General features: G+C 47.5%; 3 protein-coding genes and 1 pseudogene across 5 annotated transcripts in view; 3 read left to right on the forward strand and 1 right to left on the reverse strand.

Annotated features, from left to right (window-relative positions):
* The window catches only part of LOC130681106 (uncharacterized), a gene marked incomplete at its 3' end in the record, with an annotated part of 204334 nt that extends 203088 nt beyond the window's left edge, over window positions 1-1246 (forward strand). The window contains exon 8 of the mRNA XM_057493297.1: window positions 1075-1246. Within this exon, the coding sequence (XP_057349280.1) occupies window positions 1075-1246 (172 nt within the window). The remainder of the gene's footprint in view (window positions 1-1074) is intronic.
* The window catches only part of LOC130680997 (WAS/WASL-interacting protein family member 1-like), a 285988-nt gene that overhangs the window by 87040 nt on the left and 174564 nt on the right, over window positions 1-24384 (forward strand). The window lies entirely within an intron of this gene.
* LOC130681107 (zinc finger protein 541-like) lies at window positions 1249-4593 on the reverse strand. Its single transcript, XM_057493298.1, has 3 exons — window positions 3889-4593; window positions 1287-2255; window positions 1249-1255 (listed from the first exon to the last, which is right to left on the reverse strand). Exons 1-3 carry the CDS (start codon window positions 4116-4118, stop codon window positions 1249-1251), a joined length of 1206 nt encoding a protein of 401 aa, XP_057349281.1. The 5' UTR covers window positions 4119-4593.
* Window positions 6903-24384, forward strand: part of LOC130680999 (synaptic vesicle membrane protein VAT-1 homolog-like) — a 102898-nt pseudogene continuing 85416 nt past the window's right edge.

Below are 24384 nucleotides of genomic sequence, written 5' to 3' on the forward strand. Positions count from 1 at the left end.
CTCGTGGCCACCACCTGGGAAGGAACCAGGCTAATGCTGCACAAGTGCTGACACATGTAGGCACCCCTGCCCCACAGCCAGAGATGGCATCTCATGCAGGAATACTGAGGGGGAAGGGACTCTACCTTTATATACTCTGAAGAGTTTGAGGGGCAAACTCAGAAGGAAGAGAAGGACAAGAGGAAAACAGGCAGAAAAAACTCAGTGAGGAAAGGTGACACGGGGCGTCCCAGCGACTTTGCAAAGCCTTCATCCTGGCTTTTTTGCGGGGAAGGTTGGTGGGGGGCCATGATGTCTCTGAACCTTCACTTCCCCTCTGTAAAACTGGGTCTGAGGACTCACGGGCACTAAATAAAATGTCTGGACCTCAGAAATTCGGAAACAAGTGATGAGTGAGTCTCTCATCTCACAGCATAAAGTCAGGTACCTGGATCCTGTTGGATATCGTCAGCTTGGACTTTGAGTCCTGCGGGGTGTCCACTGAAGGCCCGGCCGATGAGAAGGAGGCCATGGCCACCTGGCTGGGAGAGGCCTCACAGCGCGTATCCATTTTCACCTTCTCCTTCTGGAAGTCCAAGAAACATTGGGCCCACATGTTGCCAGAGAAGAGCCTGTGGCCTCTGCCCTGGGAGCAGGCCGGGCCCTTTGCACCTTTCATGGCCCCCAAGGCCAGGCCATTCTCCACCTGGGCCTGCTTCCCTGGGAGCTGGGCTCCGGCAGGATTGTCCCCACATAGCTGGGTCTGGCGTGGGCCCCCTGTGGGGAGGATGTCCCCCAGGTCTAAGGGCCCTTTCGTGGATCTCAGCTGCTTGGCCAGAGAGGAGACATCTGCATTCCCAGGGGGTTCCCATGGTACAGGGGCCACTTTTGGTCCTCCCTTCGTGTCCCGTCTATTGCTGCCGGGCAAGGCCTCTCTGGGGAAGGCGGGCGTGGTTTTTCTCTTGTGGGGCGGGGATCCCTCTGGCTCTGGGTTTGCAGGGCCAGGATGGAAGGAGTCAACTGTGGGTGCCAGTGGTGGGGGCTGGTGTGGCCGCGGCCCCTGCAGTGGCTTCAGCACAGCCTGCTTGCCCTCAGGCACAGCATGCTGGGAGGAGGCCACAGCCACCTGGGAGCCAGAGATGAACACCTGGGACTTGGTGATCATCTGGAGCACCTGCATCTGCCCTTGACTCACCAGACACTCCTGCGACTTCAGGAACACCTGCCCGGAGAGCGGCGTCGTGTTGTCAGACGACAGCCCACTCGGCTTCAGGGCCTCCTGGAGGCCGGGCTCCTCCACATGCTGCCGTGAGCAGGAGTCGCTGTCAGAATTGCTCTTCTTGGAAGCCCTGGTGTCCCCTTCCTCGCCGGCATATCCAGCGCCATCGGAGGCCTCCCCAGGTGCCTTCAGGTCTGTGGGGGGGAGGGGCGGTGCATCCTCCAGACTGGGGCCACCGCTGGGCGAGGGCTCCCCCATCAGGGAGGTGCTGCTGGGCCTGGGCCCAGACTCGGAGCCCTCCTGAGGGGACACGGAAGTGGGCTTCTGGATGGCAAACGCATCATTCCCTTCGCTCTCGGGGCAGCCTGGCAGGTTCTGGAGCCACTGGAAGTTGTGGTTTGAAGGCTCAGCACTGGCAGGCGCTGCCTGGCCTTGGAACAGAGGCAGGCCGGCCGGCAGGGTCCCACGCTCCTGCCCGCTCTCCAGGGTGGGCGGTAGCTGGGGCGGCCGCTCCGACTCAGCTGGGTGTGGACCACCATCCTCTGCTACCCTGGAGTGAATGGCTGTGAACCCAGCGGCGGGCTCCTTCCACAGGGGGTGACACTCCTCAGGAACATCACTGCCCAGGGTCCCTGGGGCCGCTGGGGTGCAGGGGTAGGGCCCCAGTGAGGGTGGGGAGGGACAGGCTGTGTTTTTCCCTTCCCCGTCATCTGAGGGCCCGGCCAGGACCGGGCCGGAAGAAGAGATCTCCTGGTGGACCATGCTGCTTACAATAGAGCGCAGGGGCTCTCGGTTGGGCAAAAGGGGGCCTGGGGACCTGGCTTCTGGAGGCACCAGGGACCGCAGGCCATCCGCAGCAGGCTGGCCGGCCACCTCGTGGGCAGGAGAGGAGTCCCCACAGGCTTCTTCCTCGGGGGGAGCCTCCTTCAAGATGCACAAGCCGTGCCGGACCTCGTAGTGCCGGCGCAGGGAGCGGTCATCACAGTAGCTCTTGCTGCAGCCCTGCTCCCTGCACGCAAAGGGCTTGGTCTTCTGGTGGGTGAGCATGTGCCTAGTCCTGGAGTCACACAAGAGAAGGGAGTCAGAGGTCACTGGGGCTTAGCCTCCCACTGCAGGGTCCTGAGCCTGAATCCCCCAACAGTGCTCCCAAGGGGCAGTGGAACTCAGAACCACAGTTCAGAACCTGCACTCAGCCCCCGGCTACAGTCAAAGCATCTGGAAGGGGTGCCCCTCTCCCTCACCGTTAAGCATACCCCTTATCTGAGAGAAAAATCACCAGAAGTCAGGCCAGAGTTCCCCAGAATGGGTTCCCCAGGAACACCAGCCCTCCCGAGTGGCTCCCCGAGGACGTGGGCTCAGCTGGCAAGTCAGTCCCGACAGAGCACCAGGTGCTTCTTGGAGGTTCAGGGGAGCAAATGTAACAGCCACATAGCAGGTAGATAGATAGAGGGTCATCTGCTTAACCTGCCATGTCTCTGAAAATAGTTGCCCACAGAACTGTTTTTTGAAATAGTTCCTCTTAGTGCCCTCAAGATCCAATTTTGCAGAATACATTTGAGGAAAAGCTCATTTGGGGAGCATCCTGCCTTTAACAAAGGAGTCTTTCCCCTATCATAGAATTCCTATAAGGAGACAGCTGCCTGAAAACCCCCACAGGAAAAAATACAATTTACAGATGGCCAAACAGAACATTCTAGAAAACAGTCAAATGTGCCTCCTATAAAATAAATGAATACAAATATGTCCTATGTTTATGTCATACTTATATCTACATTAATAACCTAAACAGATGTGTAAATACCCTCCGCGTTCCCAGCATCCCTACTCCGGACAGTCCTAACAATGCGGCACATGGGGCATGCTGATAAATGACAGAGCCCTTCTCCAAAGGGCGGCCCTGGCCTCCAGTTGAGGAGAGTGGCAGAGACCCAATCTCCAGCTCCCCTGTTAATCGGTCTGTGACATGAGCAAATCGCTGCCTTTCCCTGGCGGGCGGGTCTTGGCGAGAGGATGAGTGGGAAGGCGGGTCAGTCAAAGCCCTCTGGGAAGGCCAGGAGCATATAAAATGCAATGGACTGCCGACTCCCACTTGCCAGTCTCTTGGTTTGAGGAAGTCTGTCTGTCCTTCCTCACTAGCAAGAAAAGCTTATCATTTACCAGACATTAGGAACAAAAGGAATTCTGCTCCAGACTCCTTATGGGCTTTCTTTTAAAATCAAGAGCTAAAAAAAAAAAATTAGGAGTTAAAAAAGAGAGACAAGTGTTAATGTGCCATTGCCCCATTCTAGGCACAGGGATTTTGGAATCTCTCACGCCCTGTGGAGTCCCGGTACATGTTCCTCAAGTAAACACGGGCTGGTTCTCCTCAGGCACCTATTACTGTCTCCAAATATTTCTCCATAAAGTTAACCCGATTCCCTCCATGACAAAATTGCCTCAGGACATCCTGTCTGCAAATCAAGGCAATGATTTTCTCATTGGTGTGACTTTGGGAGCTCGCAAGGGTGACCTGTTCAGGGCAGTGGCAGACCTGTCCCCAGACACGGAGTCCTCATCTAAGCACGGGTCACAGGGACCCAACACTGACAGGGTGTGTCAGGCTCATCTGGGAGGTGATGAGAATAACCTAGGAACATGCCCCCTCCTCCCCAGGCCCCTGCACAGATGTTGGTGACCAGACTCCTACATACAGGTGGTCCTTGCGCTTAAAGGCCTTGCTGCAGATTCCGCAAACGTGTTTCCGTTCCTGGCTGTGCGTCAGGTAGTGCTTGCTAAGAGAGCTGGCGCGGCTGAACACCTTCCTGCAGAGGCTACAATCCAGAAGCAGCTTCTGAGGTGAAGTGTGATGCTGCTCTTCTTTCCCTGCGCTCCCGGAGGTGGCCCTGCCTCCTTCGTCACCATCTCTAGGCACCTGAAGCATGGCCAGCCTCAGGTCTAAACAAACAGAAGGAGAAAGCCCACGTTAGAGACACCTGGGGACATGGAAGAGCTCGGCTAAAGCGCTCCCCGACTCTTAGAACCACAGTAGACGCGGGAAGAGAGACCCAGGAACCCTTTCTCCATCTCCAGTACCTTAATTCACAGAGAAAACAAGACGTAGACCGGGTAGTGGGGAGAGAAAGGACCCTGGTCTGGCCACACTGCAGTACAGTGCCCAGTCAGAGGCTCAACTGTGGTCAGTTGTGGCCTGGAAGGATTCTAAGAACCAGGTTGCCGTGGCTGCAGGGGCCTTATGACATCATGGCCCTCTCACAAGGGCAATCCAGAAATACATCATCCAAAACTTACAGAAGTAGAAATCCTTTCTCCCAGCCACTTTTACCTTTGGGTTTTTAAAGGAAATAATGTACACTTATATGAGGAGTTAACTGCAGGGGAATTACCCGCAGCATTGCCTTTCCTGTTAGCACAGCCTGCTACCTGATCAGAGCATGTAGGTGACACCATCATGGTTTAAATGGTCTAGGACATAAGCATTTAAGGTAAAACTGTGGAAAACTATCTGATGACATGAAAGGACATTCATGCATTAATACTAAGAAAAGAGCAGCCTGTTACAAAACGAAATTATCCTAGTCTTTAAAAAAGAAAAATAAATTTTAATAAGAGAACAGAGAGAATTGAATAGACTGATAGGATTATGAGCCAATTTTATTTTCTTCTTCTTCGGTACTGGAATATGTCTCCATGCTTTCTGTGTCCCTTGGTAAAGTGATAAAAGGTATTTTAACAAGTCATGTCACCTGGGGACCAGACTGGGGGTGTGCAGGTGGCAGAGCGGAGGTCTTCAAATATCCCGAGGGCCAGCTTGTGAAGGAAGGAGCAGATTGCTTCTGTCTTGCAGAGGAATGGCTGTCTGCAGAAGCTCCTGTCTGGGACAGAGATAGCTTGGGGTCCAGGAAGCAAGGGAAACTGACCTCAAATCTCCAGAACCTAAGGTTCTGGGAGCCAGGACTCTGCAGGCTCCCTGCTGGGCTCACAGACACTCAGTAACTGTCTCCGGTATGCATGAATCATGGAAGATTTTTCTACCCCTCAGATTGGTCTTCTAGGTGGAGCACACTGCCTCATGAGAGGGCAAGTTCAGAAATCACCATTTATCTGGGACTCTGCAGAGGTGGGATCCAAGAATCCAACAGGCCAGGTTGTGGGGAGTGGAGGGGGCTCAACTTTAGGAGCCAGAGTGCTCAGCCTCTGAGCCTGAGACCCAGCAGAGAGACCGAGCAGGAAGGAGCCTGGGGTGACTAAGGGATAGGGGTGCAGACTGGTTAAGTGGTCTTTGAATACTTAGAATTAACTTAACACAGGCAATTTCCCGCTCTGATTTATCCCTGGAATACCGGGGTCTGGGTCTGGGAGCAGAGCAAACAGCTTCCTTCCCAGCCCCCAAGGTGGGATGAGGTGTTCTCTGTTTGCTAAAGAATAAGTTAAGAATCCTACATTTTTAACTTCCTGGGTATTAAAATACAATCTTTCAGATGGAATCTTTCCTGCCTTTTACTATGTTGTTTAAGGCTGGGCCTGCATGCTACATTAGTTGCCTAGGTTACAGAACTACTTAATTAGGGACCATATAGGTAAACTAGAATGTTTACCTATAGGTAAAGTAAAGATGAATTAAGCTGGGCCTGGAGAAACCTGGACTGGATCACCAACGGAAGAGCCAAGCGGCCCTGGGAAGTCTTGGAGTGTTGAGGGTTTATTTTACACCTGCGGGCTCAGAGGGGAGTAATCTCCCAAGGTCTGAGCCCTGAACAAAGGCAAGGGGAGCAATACATATCTTTGTGCTTTCGCGGCTGCAACATTTCTGCAACATTTCTACGTGCACAGCAAACGAGCAAGCAAGGGGGAGTAAGTGCCTGGCAGAGCCGGGAGTGAAGCTCGGGGGAAGTTGAGTTTCTGTTGTCTTTGCGAAGAAGAGCAGCAGAAGGGAGCCACCTGGGCCAGACCGCTGTCCTTGGAAGGCGTTCCCTGTCAGGTACACTGCTCTGACTGCCAACATCCCGCCTTGCTTTTTCCGGAGGTCCTCCCCCTACTCTGACTACACCCACGCTCCCTGTCTCACAAGGACTGGCGATCTGCATCAGCACATGTCTCCGCCCTCCTTGCCAGGTCTCCTCTCTGGAAAAGTCTTTGAACTCAGCGGAGGGTTGAGCTCTGACTCCAGGACGAATGGAGAAGTGCAAATGTGGTTACTGGGGTGTCAGTGTGAAGAACCCCATTCCCCCCAGGTAGACTTTTCGTTTCACATTCTAGTTTGCATGTCCCTCACACACAATTCCAGGGTTTAATTGCATTGCTTAAATTGATTTTAATTGCAGGCAGGTTCCTGGATCCAACCGTGGCCCCACGGTCCTTCCCCCCACCCCTCAAGGTCCTGGTTCCCGGATTGTCAGTTGCTTCAGCTTCACTGGCAGAACTTGCTTCCACCCCGCTGGAAAAAGCTTTTCACTTCAGCTGTCTTCACTGTGAGGAAGAAAACATCTTTCCCAGAGACAATGGTCCTCGCAACTCTGCAACATTGTATCAATAGTCTGAAAAATCCAGATAGGTAGGATGCAGACCTTTACGGAAAAAGGAGAAAAAGTTAGTGAACAAGGGACCTGCCAGCAGGGGGCGGGGCTGACCCAGCCCAACTCAGGGCTCGGCCTCACCCGCCCGCCGTCATGCGCAGTCCGTCCCCGCGCACGCCCCGCCCCCAGGTCGCCCGCCTCTTCTTGCCGCGCGCAGGTCCCCGCTGACCTACAAGCTCCCAGCGTGAGGCGGCGGACGCCCGGAAGAGCGTGAGTCCTCCCGCCGTCCGTCCGCCATACGCGGCCCGGGGTCCCTCCGGTCTGTTCCCCGCCCACCACCGTGTTACCTCCGACGTGGCTGCGGCCGCCCACGCGCACCCCTTGCGGTTCACAGTCCCCGTGAGGCTGGGCCCCGCCCCTGGCCTCTCTTCCACTCCCGTCTCCCGTCGTTTTCCTGCCTGAATCCCTTCCCTGGCGTCTCGGGCCTCTCGCGTCTGGTGACCCTCCACCGGGGGCTGTGCGGCTCCCGAAGCACAGCGCCGGCCGCCCAGCTCCAGGAGGAGGCCCACCGCGCCCGCCGGTCTCCTGCTGGCCCCTCCGGCCGACCGCCGCCCCCAACCGCCTACCCGCTGCCTCGGGCCGGACCCTCTGCCCCCCAGGCCGCCCCTGCGAGGCGCCTCTTCCACAGAGCGCGGTGCGGGAGGCGAGCCGGGACGCCTGGGACGCCCGGACTCGAGCCCTGATTCCGCCGACGGTGAACGTGCTCTCCCGGGAGGCCGGCGCCCGGTGCCTCCGCGCCCCTGGGCTCGCGGGCGACGGCGCTCGGGAGAGGCCGGGCCGGAGCGGCGGGGACAGAAGCGGAACGAGTGCGGAGGCCGGGAGGCTGCGGCAGAGCAGGCGCAAGGAGAGGACGGGCGAGCCCGGGAAGGAGCAGGCGTCGGAGCCGGGGAGGCTTAGAGGCTAGCGGGACCTCCGGGTGGAGGTGAGCCCCCGGAGAGGGAGGCCCTTGGGGGGCGGCGGGGAGGAGCTCGGGGGGAGCCCGGGGAGGGTGCGGGCTGGGAGCCATGGCTGCAGGGCGGCGTGGTGCAGGGCCCGAGAGGCCCGGGGCGGCCCGGAGGGCGGAGGAAGGGAGCAGAGCCGCCGGGGGTGCCGGAGAGGGTCGGAGGGCGCGTGACCGCGCGGGAGGGCAGGGGAGTGACTGCGCTGGACAGTGTAAGAGGGCGGGCATGCGGGGAGAGCGGGGACCGTGAGGAAGGCTGGGGAGAAGGGGCAGCAGGAGGGGAACCAGTTGCAGTGTGGGCGGAACTGGGGTGAGAGAAGGCACCGAAGGGAGAGACGGCAGCAAAGGGGAGGGCAACTGAATGAGAAGCAACCCAGCGGAAAAACACAAAATCAAAGAGAAAAAGAAATAGGGAGGTGGATATACAAGATAAAAGATGGTAACACAACATTAGAGTGGCAGGGGTGGAGGCTGACGGGGCGGTGGTGGTGAGGCTCTGGATCCTGGTGATTGCTCAGTGATTCAGTTGTGATACATTGGTGGCTTTAAAAATACATCTAAAATTCGTTTCAGTGGTAGAGATGAGACTGAGAATTGCAAAACTTCTAATAGGCTTGGGCAATTTATATTGTATGTCAGAAAATAGCTTTAATTTGCAACTTTTAGCCTGAGGGCAGTGACCTGACTTGGTCAGTGGTGGGTCACCCCCTTCCGTTTTCCTGGTGTGGGTTAGAGGTTGGGCAAGACAAGTGTGGACGAAACGACTGGCACTGTACGGTGCTCTTTTTAAGGGTACAGTAAAATGACTGCTTTGTTTTTTAGTTTCTTTATAATGGAATTTTATATATGTGTATATATATATATATATATATATAGACACTTAACATTTAATTCATAATTTGGTAGTTTGAGATAAATGTTAGTTCTTTCATTTTCTACTTCCTTATGATTCTCAAATAAGTTTTGGTGGCCTTTAATGAACTCATGTCATTCTTTTATCAGGATGATATATTCTTGTGAGGGCATCTCTCATATTTATTGATCAAATGGTTGTTAACGACAATAAAATTCTGTATAGGGGAGTCAATGCTCAATGCACAATCATTATTCCACCCCAAGCCTAATTTTTGTCAGTCTCCAATCTTCTGAGGCATAACAAACAAGTTTTTACATGTAGAACAAATTCTTACATAATGAATAAGTTACATAGTGAACAGTACAAGGGCAGTCATCACAGAAACTTTCGGTTTTGCTCATGCATTATGAACTATAAACAGTCAGTTCAAATATGAATACTCATTTGGTTTTTATACTTGATTTATATGTGGATACCACATTTCTCTCTTTATTATTATTATTTTTAATAAAATGCTGAAGTGGTAGGTAGATACAAGATAAAGGTAGAAAACATAGTTTAGTGTTGTAAGAGAGCACATGTAGATGATCAGGTGTGTGCCTGTAGACTATGTGTTAATCCGAGCTAGACCAGGGCAATAAAACATCCACGTATGCAGAAGATTTCTCTCAGAACGGGGGGGTGAGGTTCTAAGCCTCACCTCTGTTGATCCCCAATTTCTCACCTGATGGCCCCCCTGCGACTGTGCCTGTCTTAGGTTGTTCCTCCCTTGAGGAATCTTACCCGTCTCTGGCTAACCAGTCATCTTCCGGGGCCATACAGGGAAATGTGAAGTTGGTAAGTGAGAGAGAAGCCTTATTGTTTGAAAAAGTTAGCTTTTTACTTCTTTGCATATTTATGCCCTGTGGCTTCTATGCCCAGCATTTGTCTTGAGGTATCTTTACCACTTGGAAGGATGATATATTCTTACATTTATTTTTAACATCAAAATGACTTAGACTTGAAAAACTAGACGTCATTTCCTTTTTAAACTTGTTTGTGGTTTAAGTCAGGCCTGCAGTCTCTGTCCCCTCTATCTTCTGTCTTGGACGTGTTCTTTGGTGACCAGTTAATAATTTTAGACTGTTTGATTGGTAGTTGGTAGGGATGTCAGTGATGTTTTAAGAGTCAAAGACTAATTTCACCAGTTTTGTAGTACTCAGTTTTCTTCCGTTTTATGTGATTTATTAACATAGTGAGCTGTGACCTCAGAGTAGTTGTTCCCCTCTGGTCTCTCTTGTCTTTTTTCTGCAGTGTTGAAGATGTGCCAGATTGACTTGGAAGCTCTGTGCAACAGAGCCCAACTATGTCTGGTGCAGCAATATTCTCAAAAGAAAAACAAAACCGCACCCATGTGTAAAGCTGAAATGAAAAGGAAGCATGCTCAGAACTTAACTTCTACAACTTACTCGTTCAGTGTTGTGCACACCTGTAGTCACTTTTTCACAATTCTGCATTTTAAAAACATTTCACAATGACTTTCTGGAAAGGAATTAAGTGTTGGTATCAGAGTGAGAACCTGGATGTGTAATCCTGACTCGTGGATGTTACTTCGGTCAGCAGCCGCAAATGGTGGTATGTGCATCCGAAACACACAAAGGACCCCCGCACACAAACACAGGTCTTCTATGCACTCTATTCTCCCATCTTTAAAAGCAAACGTTATCGCACACACTGCAGCAGTGGGGACCCTGGCTGTCCCCACATCCCTCTTCAGGTCACAGACCCGGTCTTGATCACACCCCATGGAGGCCTGACAGACCTCCCTGCAGCCACCCCCAGCCTCAGGAGAGAAGCTCAGCGCCCTAGTGCTCACTGCTGCACACAGATGACATACCTTAAGGCTGGTCCCGTCTCACCTCCTGGAAGGAGAACCTCTGGTCAGGTGACACTATATAAAGGTTTTCACACCGATAGTAACACGTAACTCGTTTCCAGGAAATAATTGTAAAATATTTTAGAAATACAGAATTGCAAAAACATAGCTATGCATGTGCAAAATATTGAAAGAGTCAGTTGTAATCTCTGAGCAGATTTCTTTTTAATTCACCTTTATTGATGCATAGGTTTTTGGTTCAGAGTGTGCAAGGGCTTCCCAGGAAGGCGGGATCTGAAGAGATGGTGGAGGAACTCACTGGGTGGCCTAAGGAGGTTATTGTCCGCGAGACCCTCCTGAGCAGTGGGCAGCAGGGGACTGTCCTTTCCACACCGGGAGGTCCCCCCATATGGTTGTGGCAAAGGAAGGGAATGCGATGATGACTCTAAGCATTAAAGGGCATGTTTTCCGCATTCAGGATTGGCTTCTAAGAAAGACTCACGTTCCCTGAGGCCAAAGTCTGGAAAAAGAGGAGGAGGATGGCAGAGAAGGAGCCGGGAATGGCTGTTCCTCAGGTAAAGTCCCTACCCTTTGGGTGACCTTCTGTCTGTCCTTCCTGAAGGGCCCTTCCTGGGTCTCCCTGAGCTCTGACCCTGACGGTATTACCCCTGGTCACTCCACTCACCCCTCAGCACCTCTCATCCCCACTTCAGTTCCATGTCAGCTGACCCAGTGACATGGGGCTTGTGTGGGGGATGGGGCGTCAGGGTGGGTGGGCAGCAGGGACGCATCCAGGGCTGCACCTGGATACACCGTCAGCTCTCTGTAGCCCGGATGAAAGAGGCTACAGGGGGAAGCCACATACTAATGTTCATAAATATGTGGTAAGTTGTGGGAAAGGAGACCAAAGAGGGGAAATCTTTTCAGCCTGATTTTTAATATATTTGAAGCTGGACACGTGAGTCACTGGCTCAAAATCTTCATGATTGGGAAACACCATCAGAGATAGAGGGTGTGGGATTCTATCATGCATTTTAAATTATGGCGTCCACCTTTCCAGCACAAATGGCTAATGGTCGTGTGCGTGGTAATGACCTGGCTGGGACTTCGGGTAGTTCAGCACTTTGCACGGTACTCCGGGCCGGGTGCATCCTGGGCCGCTCCCCGGGCCTGAAGGAAAGCTTCCATTCTCACTGTTTTATGTGTGCCTTTCATATAGGGCCCTTGTGTTTACTATTCCTGGTTCCTTCAGTGTTTATCTTCAGTTTGTCAAACGTTGTCAACGACTTTTTTCCCATTAACTGAGATGATTGTGTGTTTCTTTTCCCTTCCTTCCTATTAATGGAGCGCATTAGCATTGAGTGGTTTTTCTATGTTGAATATTCCTAGCCGTGCAGGAATAATTCCACTTGTGGTCTGTACTGGTTTGAATGTGCTGTTGAGTTTTATTTGCTCGTATATTAAGGATTTCTGCATCAATGTTCTTCAGAAATATCGGTCTCTACTCTTCTTCCTGTCTCTTTTTCTGGGTTTGGTGTCAGAATCGTGATTCCATACAAGTGTTTCTGAAGATTTATAGCAGGATTCGTGTTTATTCTTCTGTAAGTATTTGGTAGGCTCCTGGGGAAGCCTTCTGGTCCTGGGTGTGTGTTGGAGGTTTCTGAGGACTGCTTGACTCTCTCTCTTTGTAACTGTTCACATTTTCTTTATTACTTGTTGATGTGGTCTGCGAGATTGTATGGTTCTCTGAATGTACCCATATTTTCTAGGATATGTAATTTCTTGGCATATAATTGTTCATAGTACTTTCTTATAGAATATTTGCAACATTTCTGTGACACCTGTTGCAGTGTTCCCCTTTCATTTCTGATTTACTTGAGGGCTTATCGCCCTCTCTCTCTCTCTCTCTCTCTCTGTGTCTCTCTCTCAGCCTAGCTAAATGTTTGTCAATTTCTAAATCTTTCAGAAAACTTGTTCTTGGTCTCTTGATTTTATGTAGTTTTCCTATTCTGTTTCATTTCTCCCTGCTCTGATCTTATTCCTTCTGCTAAATTTTGGTGCAGTTTGTTATTCTTCTGATTTCTTGAGGTATAAAATCCTATTTCTGATTGGAGACCACTCCTTTTCTGTAATGTAAGACTTACCACTGCAGGCATCCTCCTCAGTGGTGCCGCCACTACGTCCCGCGAGTTCGCTGTGTTGTATTTCCATTTTTATCGTGATAGTTTTAAAAATCCATGTGATTTCTTCTTTGACAGAAAATCTAAACTTTCAAGTAATTTCAAGTATACACTGTAGTGTGCCAGCGATATTGTAGATCTCCAGAACTTATTTCTCTTGCATAACTAAAACCTTGTACTTTTTGATTGTTGAATGGCATCTCCCCATTTTCTGCTTCCCGCTCCCCTGGCCAATCATGTTGTACCCTCTGATTCTCTAATTTAGACTATTTTAGATTCCACATACAAGTGTGATTATACAGTATTTCTCTTTCAGTATCTGACTTGTTTTAATTAGCATAGTTTTCTCTAAGGCTATACATACTGTCAAATAATGACAGGATTTAACTCTTTTGTAGAGGTGAATAGGATTATATTGTACATATATATAGCATTTTCTTTATCCATTCTTGTGTCACTATTCATTTAAGTTTCTATACTGGTCTACTGTGAACAGTCTTTCGGGGAAAATTCATGGAGTATTGGTATGTCTTTGAGATCCTGATTTCATTTTCCATGGATATAAACCCAGTACTGGGATTAATGGATCACATGGTAGTTCTGTTTTTAATTTTTTGAGAACCCTCCATTATGTTTTCCATAGTGATCATACCCATTTCCATTCCCACCAACACTGTGACAGTGTTTCCTTTTGTTCCACATCCTTACCAGTTTTCATTATCATTTGTGTTTTAATAACAGCCATTTTAACAAGTGTGAAATGGTATGTCATCGTAGTTTTGATTTGCTTTTCCCTGATGATTAGTGATGTTGTGTAACTTTTCTTATACATGTTGACCATTTGTAGGTCTTCTTTGAGAAATGTCTGTTTAGGTGTTTTGCTGATTACTTTTTATTGAGGTGTCACCGATATACAGTCTTATGTTGGCTTCAAATGTACAGTACAGGGGTGCAACAGTTACCCATATTATTATGATTGTTATCTGTCAATGTGGAAAGATGTTCCAGAAACACTGACTGTATTCTCCATGCTGCACTACTGTCTTACATTCTGATTGTGAATTACTGTGCCTCTGTATCCCTCTCGCCCTTCCTCCCACCATCCCCAATTCCTCTCCCTTGGTAACCACTAGTCACTTCTCAGTACGTTTGAGTCTAATGCTGTTTTGTTCCTTCTGTTTTGCTTTCTTTTCTTTCCACAAGTGACTGAAATCATATGGTGTTTGTTTTCCTCCACCTGGCTTATTTCACTGAGTGTAATTCCCTCTAGCTCCATCCATGGTGTTGCAAATGGCAGGATTTCTTTTCTTTTCATGGCCGAATAATATTCCACTGTGTTTATGTCCCACATTTTCTTTATGCACTCATCTACTGATGGACACTTAGGTTGCTTCCATAGCTTGGCTATTGCAAATAGTGCGGCGATAAACATAGGGGTGCATACGTCTTTTTTTAAACTTTATTTTGGTATCATTAATCCACAATTACATGAAGAACATTACGTTTACTAGGCTCCCCCCTTTGCCAGGTCCCCCACACAAACCCCATTACAGTCACTGTCCATCAGCATAGTAAGATGCTGTAGAAACACTAACTTGTCTTCTCTGTGCTGCACAGCCCTCCCCGTGACGCCCCCAACCCCGACATTACACATGCTAATCGTATGCCCCCTTTCTTTTTCTGCACCCATATCCCTCCCTTCCCACCCATGCTCCCCAGTCCCTTTCCCTTTGGTAACTGTTAGTCCATTCTAGGGTTCTGTGAGTCTGAGGCTGTTTTGTTCCTTCAGTTTTTCTTTGTTCTTATACTCCACATATGAGTGAAATCATTTGGTACTTGTCTTTCTCTGTCTGGCTTATTTCACTGAACTTAAGACCCTCTAGCTCCATCCATGTTGTTGCAAATGGTAGGATCTGTCTTCTTCTTATGGCTGAATAATACTCCATTGTGTATATGTACCACATCTTCTTTTTCCATCCATCTACTGATGGACACTTAGGTTGCTTCTGTTTCTTGGCTATTGTAAATAGTGCTGCTATAAACATGGGGGCGTATCTGTCTTTTTCAAACTGGGCTACTGTGCTATTGTTATTTTGATAGGAATTGCATTGACTGCTTTAGGCAGGATGGCCATTTTGACAGTATTAATTCTTCCTATCCATGAGCACGGGATGTGTTTCCATTTATTAGTATCTTCTTTAATTTCTCTCATGAGTGTCTTGTAGTTTGCAGAGTATAGGTCTTTCACTTCGTTAGGTTGATTCCTAGGTATTTTTTTCTTTTTGATGCAATTGGGAATGGAATTGTTTTCCTGATTTCTCTCTCTGTTACTTCATTGTTAGTGTATGGGAATGCCACAGGTTCTGTGTATTAATTTTGTATCCCACACCTTTGCTGAATTCAGATATTAGATCTAGTAGTTTGGGAGTAGGTTCTTTAGGGTTTTTTAAATGTAGAATATCATGTCAAACTGCCCTTTCTTATTTTAAATTCTGTGAAGACAGAGGCTCAGTGCTGCTGAACACCCAGCAGCAACTGAAAGGAAAAGAATAACTATATTGTGAATACAGCAGGTAGAGTGGCATCTGGATACCCTAGTGTCTGGGCTCATGAAGACAAAGGGGCCGACAGTGGGGAAGCAGGAACGCAAAAATGGAAGAGAGGATGTAGAAAGATAGAAAGCTGCTCCCCAAGGCAGGGTTCTTTGGGAAGCTCTGTTCTCAGAAGAAGATCTGGATGAATGGTTGGTCCTCTGAATATGTGGGAGTTGATGGTTCCATCTGCACAGGATGAACACCGTATCTATCCACTTGGTCATGAGTCCAAAGTACAAAACACAGGAGAGATTATAAAAGCTGTTAGTAGGGGGATGTTATTTTGCCAAGCATGCTGGAGCAGTAGCTCAGATCCTTTTCGTTGTGATGTTTGTCTGGCTTCATTCACTGGACACATATATAAAAACAACTGTATTTATAAGCAAGTGCAAAACCCATGGCAGGTCAGTAGAGAAGCCAGTGGAGCTGGGAGCTTTAACTTTAAGCTCTGTCCACATGGGGTTTCTGGAACTTGTTGTGATGGCCTGGATGAGGCTCAGGAGACATACGGTGCTGAGGGCATAACCCTGGCCACTCTGAGCACGGAGAAGTCGGCCTCCAAAGTCACTGAGGAGATGCCTCCTTGTGTGGGAGAGAGTTTTAGAAAGGAGTGCCGAGATATTGGCAAAGGTCAGGAGCCAAATTTGAGGACTTTAACCTGCATCCTCTGAAGTAAGTGATGAAATCATAATAAAAGAGAAATTCCCTAAAATTCCAGCGATGGTCTGTGATAAGCAGATAACCTTTATTGCTAAATCCCTGGGGGCCATGCTGCGACTTCCCAGATACTGATAGTCAGAGTTAGAATATGATGGCACTGCAGGGAAATCAGAGATTTGTGTTACTGTTAACATAACCATTGATATTCACGACTTTTCATTCACAAACACTCATTAAATATATTTTCTGTTAACAAGTGATTTCATAAGTTTATAGATTATGCTTCATATATGATGAAAGTAGACTCACTTGTTACTGATTTGTATGTCACAACTGATTGTATCTTCAACTCTCTAAGTATTGTTGTTGTTATTTTACATATGACGAGACTCTAGGCACAGCATTTAAAACCGTACAGCATTAGAAGCTGTGTTGCAGCATTAGAAGCCAAACCTGTGTTTTCTGGCTTCAAAGACAAGCCTCTTAATCATGCTGCTACATACAGAAAGGTAGTTTTTCTCTTCAAGTTCTCAACATCTCTACTTACTTTTGCTCATGTCTTTCTCCGTTTTTAAGTAGTTTTATCTTCATGAAAAATTGTGATTGTGGCCAATTTGTAATTATGTCTCTAAATTTATTTTATAGGCCGATATTACTTATGAATAAATATTTAAAGGTGCAAATAAGATGATACTGCATTGACTGCCATGAAACCCTTTAGAAAGATTATCCAAGACCAAGTGTTAGGTTTATATGGGCAAGACTGGCTTGATATTCTGATGGGGACAAAAGATGCAATTGTCCTTTTCCAAGGAACAAGTTTGTAATTGCAGCAACAACCAAAATCTGTATATCGTAAAATGATGGGCTGATCTTTGGATTTTGAAACACGTATAAGAGACGAAACACTGTAAAATAGAGGCTAAATTATTACTGATTATATATCATTGATTAATAATGACTGAAACTCTAGAAATAATGTAACAATTATTGAAATAGACTGCATTCAAGAGAAATATTCAAAATAATATACAGAAGGGATGGACATGAATGTATTGAATAAGTTTAACTGGTTGAATCACTGTGCGATTCACCCACCCTGTAAGAATCACAAACATTATTTTTCAGGATAGTAGAGGTATTGATATAAAACTTCCTTTCATGTGATGATTAATAAATATAACTCATAAAAAATTTGTATTTATTTTTATAAATCGTGTATATATACAAAATTAATTAATAATATATGTCTAGGTATTTCTGTAGAGAAATGATGTTTGAGAGGCAATGGCTACAATATAAACATCTTTTTTTCCCCTTAAACTGGGCATATTATGTGATTAATAGATGTAGTTACTGTATCTACAGTGAGGGAAAATCTCTGGTCTACGGATTTTGGTGGAACTATTGTCCCTCTTGAAATCAGGCAATGACTGTCTGGGGAGAAGTTTATATGAATGAGGGTTTCAGACCAAAAAAATCTTGAGACTTGGCGGTCTGTAGCTTCAAATGTGCCCAGTGATATTTTTCTGTTAAAAATAAACATTTTAATGTCTACTGTAATCTTTACGTTCGCCTAACATTTACTGAGCCCGTGCTGTGTGCCAGGACCCATGAAGGACACTTTCACATTCATGATCTAGTTTACATCCCCAGCAACCTCATAAAAGACGTCTTGTTTCCTCCACTTTACCAATGAGGAAACTGGAACTTAGAAGGACTAAGCATTAAGGCCAAATGAGAAGAACACCAGGGGTCCAAAGCAGGCGTTGTAGAGCTGGTGGGATCCATTTCCTTGAGGGCCTCATCTTCACGCATTTTACACCCGCTTGTCACTACTCTGTCTGGAGTTGAAGGACCATCTGAGTCCTAGCAAATACCACAGTCAGAATCAAGCCTTCCTTTTGTTTTGCCACAGGCATCTTCATCGGGGCTTATATTCTCCTCCTTGAATTTCCCTTAGGATGAGGTTTTTCCTTTCTCCCAGAAGGCTTACCTGCTCTTCACACAGGTAGGTTCACAGTAGGGCAGCCCCACTAGCCCAGAGAGTCTGAATTCTACAGTGATCTCCAATGAGGCTTTCAAACTGCATGCCACACAGCCCCCTCCGCCTCCTCCCAATGCACACACATTTGCTTTTTGAATAGACTATCAATCAAGCTACAGACTTGCTTTAGAAAAAGAAAAAAAAAATCCCTTGTCAAAAGATCAGAACGAACTGCTTTTCATTTATCTATGCTACATCTAGTTCAATCAGCTGGTGGGGGAGCGATTAAACCCACCATTCCTATGATTGGTCTGAATGATTTTGTGACTGGATTCTCTTCATCCTCCCAGCTAAACTTGCTGAAACTGTTCCGATTGGGGACCTTGTTATAAACTCTGACTCAACATTTTGCGAGTGAAACCTGGGATGCATAACGCAGCTAAGGACGTGCCCTCCTTCCCCTAACAGCCCATTCGGATGTATCTGGCTTCAGATCCTCCACATCCTTCTCGGACTGCAACCAGATGGCTGTGCCTCTGGGACTGCCTCTTCTTAGGAAAGAAACAGCAAAAGCAGTTTCACCCTCCCACCCCCTGGAGCCCCACCATCTCTACCCTCAACCTGCCGTGCATAGGAAAGTTGACTTTCTCCTTTTTCTCTGTTAAGATTTTTCTTTCCTTTTCTTATTCTCTTCTCCTTTTGTATGCTTGATGTAGCCAGGCCTGTTGGCTCTTGAATAGAAGCCCAACTTCAGTATAATGAGAAGCACTGTCAAATTCTGTTGAGTCTTTTAGGAAACACCAAAACTGGACCTTGTGCTAAAGAGAACATCGCAACAATTTTCTCTCCTCATTTACATCCCCATCTACACGCCTCCTGCTCTAACTCTCCCTGAGCTCTTCAAATTCTCCCAGACTCTCCAACCTTGCCCTTGCTGTCTCATCTTTTGCTTCGACCTTTGCTTGCCTTTCACCTCTATCCTTTCATCTTCCAGGGGTAGATGTTTGCTCTCCCCGAAGCACAGTCATCAAGGTCGTTGGTCTTCTCTGTTGTCCTCTGATACCAGTGTACACAAGGCTGCTGCCGTGCATGGCTGAGAGATGGTTCTCCTTAGCAAGAAGGAAAGACAGAGGTTGAATCACTCGTGCTTCCTACTTACACCTTCAGTGGAGGGGTCATTGTGAGACCAGTGTGCCCTGTGTTGCAATGGGCACTGCAAAGTGGATTTTAAGACAGGACTTTGTCCCCCCTTCTGAGATGCTCACTGTCTATGGGGGAGAGAGCCCAGTGGTGATTCCAGTATTGCCTCCTTCTTAGGCTAATTGCATTTAAATGTTAATGAACTAAAATTGGAAGTTCAGTTCCCCGGTCACACAAGCCACATTTCAAGTGTGCGGTAACCGCATATGGCCAGTGGCCGCCCCATCGGACGGCGCAGACACAGAACGCTCCCACATTGCAGAATGTTCCAGGGGACAATGCTGCTCTAGTCATCGCTCCATTTTTCCTATTGAAACAACTGTTTTATGAAAAATTATTTTTATCAGCAGCAACGATTTAGGATTAGTGTCATGTGATAGCAAAAATGGACCATTCCTCCAAGGGCGCCCTGCCCCTCTGGGTCTCCAGGGAGAAGTCAAGCTAAAACCACTTGGCGCTGTCTGATACGGCCTCTCCCCTCCATGGAGGGGGGCAGGAGGCTGGAGACGTTAGCAGAATAGGCGCAAAGGGCATCCCCATTCCTAAGGGGTATACTCTCCCATGGAGGCCTCCATCCACGATTCCTGCAAGGTGAGGGAGCCCTCTCTGCTAGCCATGACTTTTGTACCACCTCTTGTTGGGGACCAGTGGCATTCCTGAGAGATTCATTTGTTGATCTCTGCATTCCTGGGAAGCAGAGACATCACTGTCATTCTTGTCACCCTGGGTCTGAACCAAGCCCCCGAAACCTTGAAGGATCTGTTGAATGTAAATTGAATTAGATTGAATGTTCTATGTCACCAATCACTGCCAGGCACGTGTTTGAAGTCAGTATCTTGGTGAACACTAACAGGGAGCATAGAAATTTTAACCTTTTCAGAAACCTTCTTAGGAATAAATATCTATTCCTCTCCCAGGGGAAGCTGAGAGTAAATAAATAACGCCAGCTCCAAACACCAAGGGGTTATTCTTGGCATCAAGGGGACCTTGTTTGGGACCCATCGGTAATAGGCTTTTCTGTTTCTATTGAAAACGGGCTCTTGATATTTAGCTACTCAGTGTATCTCCTTGGCCATTTTGTTCTGTGTTTGAAATACTACTGATGTGTGTGTTTTGAATAGTAATTTGGACAAAAGATATATTTCCTTTCTCAGAGGAAATAAAACAGATTTGTACACCTGTAGCCCCAGCTGTATGCCCTCATCACCAGTCCAGTTGTACAGCTAAAGGGATCTGAGTGGGGCGACAATGGCATGATTTGCTTAAGAAATAAAGTGGTAGATTACAAAAAAACACCAGATGTGTCAGAGAATTTCATATGTGTCCTATAGCTGCAGTGGTCTGTTTTTAGTAAAGATAGTGGTTGGAGAGGGCAGGAGGGTCATGTGGAGCCCGACACTGAGGGACAATGTCAGGAGAACCCGAGTACCCACAACACGCGCCATCCCACCTCTCCCGGAGCGCAGGTGGCCTCTCTCTCCTGAGGTCCACCCAGGACAGTTCTGCTGTTCTGAAGGGAGAGATGCCCTTTGAGATTTGCCTAAAAGCTGTCCTGGCCTAGGACAATGAATGTGTATGTTTGTCTTCCATAGCAGATTTGTATCAGTCTATTCCCTCAGTCTCAAGGTAACAAAATGAGTCCTTAAACAAACCCAAAAAGAAAAAAAAAATTTAATAGCAAGATTTTCTGAGATCAATGCCGATTGTTCTAGGCATTGTCATGTTATCAGCTGAGATGAAGAAACAAAAATGAAAACATCTGGGGAAGTGAGGGAATGGCTCAAACATCTGCTTCTCGGCCACACCGTGGATTTGGAGTGGGATGTTTGGGTGAGCACAGGTAGCAGCCACAAGGCTAGGGCAGGACGAGGAAGGGCACACCTGGTGCTGCTCGGCCCAGAGCAGAGCCTCCCTCCGGGCAGGCCCCCAGCCCCCCTGGCAGGGCTGCCCCGGAAGCTGGCCGTGCCGCTCAGCAAGCGGCGGGAATTGTACCCCGCGCTCTGGGATTCGGCCGTGCTCCCCCGTTGTGGCCAGGTCTCCTCTGGCTTCTGGGATCCCGTACTTCCCGCAGACACGTAGGAAGGGCTGAACCACTTTTCTTCATGGATTTCCCCAAGAGTTGCCAATCCTGCGTGTATTATGACCGTTTGTCTGCCTGTACCCTTCTCTTTTTCCTTCGGCTCAGTCGCGTCACTGATGTGTTGATCTGTTCAAGTCATCCATTGCCCTTTCCTCTCGTTCTTTCGGGCCCCAATTTAAAGATACCATTTTTTTTCCGCTTCTCTGAATTATTTATAAGAACCCGTAAGCCTTTCCTCCTTAAAGACCACCATGCTAAGGGGCTCCGTAAATGTCCGCCATCAGTCACAACTGCTCTGTGCCCACAGGGGATTAAAACTCTGAAAAGGACGATCAATCCAGCTCTCTTGTACTGGGTGCTGGGGTCCACCCACCGGGACCCCCTTTGGGGACCCTGGCACTCATTCTCCCCACCACCGGGAGTGATGGCTGCGGAAGGCTGGCTCTGTAGCCCTCCTGAGGAATTGCCCTCAGCTGAAGGCAGCCTCTTTGCTCCAGGTTGCACCTGCTCCCTGGGGGCAGCTCTTGTCCCATGACTGGCTGATGCCAGGGTATAAAGGCCCCGTCCCCTTGCCGTGATTCATGATGAATTCAGGGACCATCAGCTATGGAACTTTCTCTGGATAAAATGAGACCCTTTAACTATGACATCAGCGTTCAACTTCTCCTTCTACGCAGTTCAGCTTCCCTCACACCAAAACGGGCGCTGTTCCCTACAGGACTCTTTGTCAGACCTCCCGCACGCAAATCTCACCTCAGAGTCTGCTTCCCAGGGATCCTGACCTGTGACACCTTGGTGTGATGGTGATAATGAGGACGGTGGTGGCGGCAACGATAGCTTATGCTCCCCGAGACTTACTGTGTGCGAGGCACTCTATGTTACATGTACTGTCAATGCAATCCACACCAACTCCCCATAGGGTCAATACGTTACTATCCCCTTTTTGAGAGGAGAAAACTAAGGCTTGAGGAGATGGAGCAACCCACCTGAGGAAGAGCCAGAGAGCTAATGCTAAGGATTTAAATTTAACTTTGATGACTGCAGAGAACCATGAGAACAATTCTTTGGGAAAACCTTTCTGGGGTCATTATTTTGACTGCTTGCTTGTCTGTGTGATTGCACACCTCCCGGTGGTGGTGGGGTGAGCACTCTGCCTGCACTTGTACAGAACCACTCATCACTCCGTAATGTAATCAGCTTTTGTGATTCTGTTTCCCCATGAGAATTTTAAGTCCCCCTTAACTGTGGATATCGCACACTTAGTATACACTCAGCATATAGTAAATGCCCACTGAGACAGATGGGTCGAGAAGTCTCCTTTTTGTAACTGGGAAAACGGAATGACAGTCTCACAAGAGGAGAGCAAAGTAATTAGCTAAGAGCACAGTCTCTGCCGTCTCACTTCTTGCTTTCACACCTTGGCTTATGAATGTCTATGGTCTTGGTTTTGCTCTCTGTAAAATGTGGGTAACGTTTATCTCTTAGCATTGTTATGGTTGTTGTACGCATTAAAACCATGCTCATAAAACACTTGATGCCATGCCTGCCATATAGTAAGCACCCTATAAATGTTAGCTGTTACTGAATGTTACAATTACTAGCTACAAATAATTCCTTTTGTCCCTATGCCCTATCATCAGAGAAATTAGAGTGGAGGATTCTGGATATCTGCTAGCGTCTTGGGGTCCCTTCTGTCACAAGCCCTATGTGAGAATCATGGAAAAGGTCCTCTCTTGGATATTTTTCTTTGTGGGATCAGAAAGCTGATTTTGGGCCAATGGAGCAGTATTTTCAACCCTAAAGGCACATGAGAACATGTGCCTGGGCTAAAAGAGACTCCCGGAGCTGGGGCCAGGATGTGTACAACATTATCACCCTGACACGCATCCAGAAAGTGATTGTACTAGAAGAAGCTCAATCAGGCAGCACCCTCTATGGTCAGGAATTACTGCAATAGGGGAAGGGAAATTGACTGCCATTCCCCACAAACAGAGAGGCCTCATGGACTTACTGAGTACTTGTCACACTTGAATTCAGTGTCTTGGAGATGTTTCCGAGAATTGTAAGAGCTCAGGATTTGAAGAAACCTAAAACATGTCACCCAGTCCTGTGTTTTAAATTCCTTCTCTGACATCTTCACAAACACCCTTAGTAACCAGGAAGGTGAAGCCTACCTATAATTTTTATCAGCAATTTGGACATAGAAGTTAATGGCATGATAACCACATTTTCAGAGGACCCAAATCCAGGAGGAGGAGCCAATTTTTTGGATGAAAAAATTAGGATCCAAGAGCAAGCCAAACAAATCGGAATGATGAACCTGATCTAATAAGGCTGCATTTAACAAGGGTAAATATAATCCTTTGGACTAGGATCAAGAAATTCAACTGCTCTAGAGGACAACGAGAGCACTTTTCATTTTCTTATCTATTTAATCATCATCTATTAATTTTTACCTTGCCTCATTCTAAAAAGGACTTGAAATAGCTTAAAAAGAAACGATACAGCAACAGCTCCTCAAGTGTGTCCCCAGATCAGCAGCAGCAGGACCTGAGAACTTATTAGAAATGCAAATTCATGCACCTCACCCAGACCCACTAAGTCAGAAGAACTTGGGGATAGGGGTCCCGCAATCCGTGTTTTAACAAACCTCCTGGAAATTCTGATGCATGATCAAGTTTGAGATCCACCAGAAAAGAGTTTATGATTTAAGAAAATGGAAACTGAAGCATTCAGTAAGTTAAGATGAAGTTGAATCTAGAATCACATAGAGAATGAATGCCACAGAGCCCTGCAGCTTCGGAGAGAGAGAGAGAGAGAGAGAGAGAGAGTGTGTGTGTGTATGTGTGTGGGAGTTTGGGTGTGTGTGTGTTTGTGTGTGTTTTACAGATTTGGATCCGAGTGTGTGTGTGTGTGTGTGTGTGTCTGTGTGTCTGTGTGTCTGTGTGTTTTACAAATTTGGATCCGAGCTTCCTAATAGCCAATGGAAAGAAAGAAATTTAATTAGTTTATCCATAGAACTGGGCCTGTAAGACCCCATACAACCAATCTTTGTGCTGAGATTTGAGGAGAAATACTTCTGTCTTTATAAAGAATCAAACATCTATTGTAACAAATGATACACTCAAAGGAAGAAACACGGTGGCTTTCTGAATGCCATTTCTTTGGCTGGCTGTCTCTCAACGGAACCAGTGATGGGGCAAGACGGGATTCCTATTGAGTATGAGTTCAAAATGTGTGCTTCAGCATCAGTAGAGGCTA

This window comes from Manis pentadactyla, chromosome 15 (assembly GCF_030020395.1).
Source record: "Manis pentadactyla isolate mManPen7 chromosome 15, mManPen7.hap1, whole genome shotgun sequence".
In the NCBI taxonomy this organism is placed as follows: Eukaryota; Metazoa; Chordata; class Mammalia; order Pholidota; family Manidae; genus Manis; species Manis pentadactyla.

Excerpts from the sequence above, each read along its gene's own strand:
- LOC130681107 (XM_057493298.1), bottom strand. The coding sequence starts at position 4,118 with ATGCTTCAGGTGCCTAGAGATGGTGACGAAGGAGGCAGGGCCACCTCC. Across the intron at positions 2,256-3,888 it reads TTTAAGCGCAAGGACCACCT|GACTAGGCACATGCTCACCC; the intron begins GTATGTAGGAGT and ends GTGTGACTCCAG.